At 32.1% G+C, this 5,385-nt stretch overlaps 1 protein-coding gene across 1 annotated transcript; it reads right to left on the minus strand.

Annotated features, from left to right (window-relative positions):
• On the minus strand, nucleotides 304-5,076 carry LOC107641243. The gene is made up of 6 exons (XM_021124004.1): nucleotides 4,495-5,076; nucleotides 3,541-4,163; nucleotides 1,399-1,455; nucleotides 1,161-1,189; nucleotides 680-754; nucleotides 304-415 (listed from the first exon to the last, which is right to left on the minus strand). The coding sequence occupies exons 1-6, from the start codon at nucleotides 4,973-4,975 to the stop codon at nucleotides 304-306; spliced, it is 1,377 nt and encodes a 458-aa protein (XP_020979663.1). The 5' UTR covers nucleotides 4,976-5,076.

Genomic DNA, 5,385 nt, shown 5'->3' on the forward strand with positions numbered 1-5,385 from the left:
TGTATTTTAAGGTGATATATTTCACTAATAAGTTCTCCCACTAAGCAGTTGGTAATTATTAGAGGAAGTTTCCATGGTGAAATTCATATGTTCAGGGAATCCATGAATCTTTACATTATTCTGCACCTTATGATCCATAATATATAATTCAGCATCATTTTTGTTCATGATTTTGCATTGCTCCCTCTTGATTGGATCGGATAGATAATGCATGAATGATGACGACTAATAAAAGTAAGGTGGCTCAATAAAGTAAGTATCCTGCAATTCATAGACCACCAATCGAAATTAATTAAAATCAAATTAAAAATGTGTGCAACTCACCACTTTTCTGCCAATTAGAAGACTATATAAGTCAAGATTGTTGTACTCGGATACATGGAAGAACACAGAATCTGGCTTCAATTTCAATACTCTGCTTTTCAAATGCATGTGAATATATATAATATAAGAAATCCCTATAAAGAATAATGCTAAATAATACATATGGGTTCCCAAAAATGTTAATTGATTATTTAAAAAAGGTTCAATTAATATATTGTCATGTATGTGTGAGTTAGGAGGCACATTGTGCAGTACGTGAGTAACATTTTTTCCATATCATACAAGGATACATTAATAAACAAACTAAAAAAAAATGTTTATCTCATAATGAGCAATATTTTGCCATTAAAATCACCTCTTTGTATGTTCAACATTCCTCTGTGGTATATAGTTGCTTATGAAAATCTTGGTCTTCCACTGAACAGTAAGCCTGAAAAATTAAGAGGAGCAAATAAAAAGTAGCACCCTACATATATATAATTGTTTTAGAGTTATATCATATACACTAATTTTGTATAATTTTTTTATATAGTTATGTTTAGTATTAAAAATGATTTATAAGAAATGAGAAAAAATTATGTAAATATTATTTTTTATTATTTTATTCGTAATTATTTGACACCTAAGTTGTGTGGGTCATTGGCATATTCTAATTTTGCTACAATTTTATTGAAATACGCCTAGCCGATAGGTGATGGGATGGCAAATTGTAAATTAAATATGATAATATTAAGATCATCATCTACATCTAAATATATCCGAAACTTAGCTTCTTCTTGCATTGCTTGATTTTCTAAGCAAAAATGTAGAGGTAAAATAAAGGAGGATACACTTACTCAAATGGTGTCGATTTTTTCCTGTAGGCCTATTTCACAAATCAAATAAAAAATAAAAAAAGAAAAAGAAAAAAATATATGTTAAATTATTTTATAATTAAATTTCATAATTGTAGTGCAAGCTTCTTAATAGGAAATATATAGGAAACGGATCAAGATTTGTTTCTCTACTTAAATATAATCATTATTGGGATGAAGATGTATTGTGATCTCCACCATTATATATATATTATCATACCTTTGCTTTATAGGAGGACACTCCACCAGAAGGATAAGTACTTGCAATTAAAGATCCCTGATGATGAACAACAGAAAAGTATATATTTCAAAATTATTATTATTAGTATAAAATCCATGAACCAATATTAACAAATTTAATGTTTAAATCTGGACTTGTGAACACATACCAATCCTTCTCCTAATACAACAATCTAAGTATGATAGAACAATTACATGATTATGTTTCATAAGTAAATTCCAAACTAGGGCATTTTGGTCAAGGAATTTAGAAGCTACTTAACTACTATATGATATGTAGCAAACGCACGTAGCTAGAGTTACCAATTTTAGCATAAAAATCTAACCTGGAATATGTTGACCATATCATTTATTAATTAACCATTAAATTAAGGTGTTTGCTACGGTACGATGATAAATTCATACGTACCGATACGTTTAAAATATAGACAAATAACAATAAGATATGTGGAATTTATTTTCCACATCAGCATTTAATTTTTTCTTTTTTAAATATATAGTATATCACCACTTTTACTAAAATACCCTTTTAATTAAATAAAAATAAAAAAATTATTTATTTAATTTTATAAAAAGACTTAAACATTCTTCTTTTATTCCTAAACGCAAAATCTTTTTCGTAATCTTCGTCACTTGCGCACTCTTCAACGCCTTCCCGAACCGCCACACCACCATGCCAGAATCTGAATCCGACGACAACTCCGCCTTTGACATGACAGTAAATTTTGCCTCCGCCAGTCAACCCTGCTCCGACACCGCCGCCATAGCCACTGCAGATTCCTCGTCCTCCGCCATTAAGGTCTACATGTATGACCTTCCCATTCGATTCACCTACGGTGTCATCGCCACCCGATCCGCCTCCCGAGGCGGCGGCACGCCAGAGAATCTAACCTCGCTGAGCTACCCTGGACACCAGCACATGGGAGAGTGGTTTCTGTTCCTGGACATGAACCGTCCAGAGTCAGATCGGATAGGGTCACCGGTGACCCGGGTGATGGACCCGGAAGAAGCGGAGCTGTTCTACCTGCCGTTCTTCTCGTCGCTGAGCCAGTTGGTGTCGACGAGCCAACAAGGCGATGGGTCGGAGGCGGCATACAGTGACGAGGAGACGCAGGAAGCGCTGGTGGAGTGGCTGGAGGGGCAGAAGTACTGGCAGAGGAATGGAGGGAGGGACCACGTGTTCACGGCGGCGGACCCCAAGTCGCTGTTGCATGTGTGGATAAGGTGAAGAATAGTGTGCTTCTTGTGGTTGGGTTTGGGAGGTTGACAGGGATCAGGGTTCTCTGGTGAAGGATGTGGTGGTTCCTTACCCTCATAGGATGTGGTGAACGAGAGGGTTTTTAAATTCAGATGAAGAATAATTTTAGTTTTTTGTTTTTTTAATATGTTTAACACAAATGAAGAACAATTTTGATTTTTTGTTTTTTTAATATGTTTTTGTTTTGTTGTTTCAATTATTTGAAATTATAAAATTAGGATTAATTGAATTCTAAAATTTGATTAATTTAAAAGGGTATTTTTGTCTAATCAAATAAAAAAAAGATGTTTAAATTTTTTTATAAAATTAAATAAATAAATATTTTTTATTTTTATTTAATTAAAAGGGTGTTTTAGTAAAAGTGGAGATATACTATATATTTAAAAAAAAATGCTGACATGGAAAATAAATTCCACATATCTTATTGTTATTTGTCCATATTTTAAACGTATCGATACGTATGAATTTATTATCGTACCGTAGCAATCACCTTAAATTAATGTTATTATCAAAAGCTCAGTTGACAACAGATCAGAGTGGTACTAACTAGTAGACTTGAATTTTAGATATACATTTATGTGAAAATTTAGAAGAAAAAACTTTGCCATGCAAGTGGTGCATGCGTGCGTTTTTTAAANTAATATTTTTTAATTTGATTATATTTTTTATTTTTAAATTAAAAATTTTTTCAAATTGTAAAAAATGTAATCTTAATCCTAATTGTATTTTTAAGTATTTTTAAAATTTCAAAGCCACTGTATCCCTTATAAATAACAATTTTACAGAACGAATAAATTAGTAAAAATCCGTGGTTTGAATGAAAAAAAAGGTAAAAGTATAAAGAAATGTAGCAATTGAGGTTACCTCCCATGTAAAGATAACATACTGATTGAAATCCTTTGAAGAAGAGTAAGGCAAATGGTATGTGGTTGGCCCTGCATGCATATGGCGGCGATGCTGATTATTATAATAAGCTTGAGTAGCATGTTGTTGCTGTTTTCGCAACAACTGTGTGAAGTATCCAATGCTATGTGGTCCTTCTCCTCCATATTCTGATGCTAATGATGGGGATGGTTCAAATGGAAACAGCATTGATGGTGATGAGTAATTTCCTCCCATTATTGTTGCATTATTATTATTAGCAGCGCCAAGAAAGTAGTAGTCTGGGTTTAGTGCTGCTGCTGATGATGAGGATGGATATGGTTCTTGAAATTGAAGGAGCGAGGTGTGTCCCATTTGAGTTATTGGTGGTGCTATTGCTGAAGAAGATGATGGATATTGTTCAAGTTGATGCATAGTTCTACTACTCCCAAGTGATGAGGAATTAGGAAACAAGGAATAATATGGTGATGATGATGATGATGAGAGATATTGATTGTGATGATGAGTAAAACTGTGATTCTTGTTAATCCCAAACATAGCTTCTATTCCTGGAATCAACATACCACCACTTGTATCATGCACTTCTGCTTGTGATGTCTCTGCCACTACCATGTTAATTAATGACAAATTAAATAATGTTTATTAGGAGATTGAAAATGGGAAGATATTAAAATAACCAAAATATTTAATAACAAAAATATAATTAATAAAAAATAGTCAAAATTTATCTTAATGTTAAATAAGATTGTCTCTTTAGTATTACTACTGTTAAAATAAAGCATGTACTAGTGTGTTATGTGTGTTCTATATATTTATTGTGTGGTCGACATGGTTGTGGAATTATGCAAGAGTTTTGCAATTAAAAATAGAAAAAATCTTTGCTAAGTAGATACTCTCTACATAGTAATATATGCTAGAATCAATATAAGTATATACCTGCAGAGGATTCGAGAACATGATGAGCAGGATTTGATGATGAAGAAATTCCAGAGTTAAGAACAGGGTTAGGTACACCCATTCTACTACTTGATCCCACACTCATCATCATAGGAGAAGGTGCAATATTAATAGAGGGAACATCCATTGATGAAACCGCAACTTGAGTTAACGAATCATCAGTCATTATAGCTTTGTCTTTTGATTTGTTCTTGTGTTGTTCATCATTAGTAGTAGTGGTGCTCCTCAATGCCTGTCCAGACTCATGTTCATCAACTTCTTCAAAATCTTTCCCTGAAACCTTTGTCTTAGAAGAAGAACAAGAAATTGTTTCTTGATTTGGGTTTAATAGGTCTTCAAAGGAGAACACTGCCAATGGTACAGAACTATTGGGTATGTCATTGGTTGGTGATAAGATACCATCAATTCCTTCTGCTTCATCATCATCATCATTATTGTTCTTTATTAATTCATCAATCATGTCATCAATAAAGAAAGAGGAGGAAAAATAATCTTCTTCATCATGTCTCTCAATCTGAGGTGTGGGTGTAGCATTATTTGGGACATCAACCTGTGACTCATGGTGATCCTTAAAAAGAAAACAAAATGTGTTTTTAGAAACTATATATATGCACATGGGAAATGAATAAAACTCAAGAAGCTACTAACTAATTATTTTTTTTTCAATCAATATAAGTTAACCTTTTAAAATTATTATTTTACATTAATTTTAAATTGTAAAACTTAAATCTTAAATTTTAAACTCTCACAAAAAAATAAGACTTAAAAATATTTTATAATAAAAAAATTGGCTAATTAAAAATTAATTCTCTTATATACTTATTCTTTGAAAAAATAAAAACAAATATTAATTTTGTCCAAATTCATATT

This window comes from Arachis ipaensis, chromosome B05, assembly GCF_000816755.2.
Source record: "Arachis ipaensis cultivar K30076 chromosome B05, Araip1.1, whole genome shotgun sequence".
In the NCBI taxonomy this organism is placed as follows: Eukaryota; Viridiplantae; Streptophyta; class Magnoliopsida; order Fabales; family Fabaceae; genus Arachis; species Arachis ipaensis.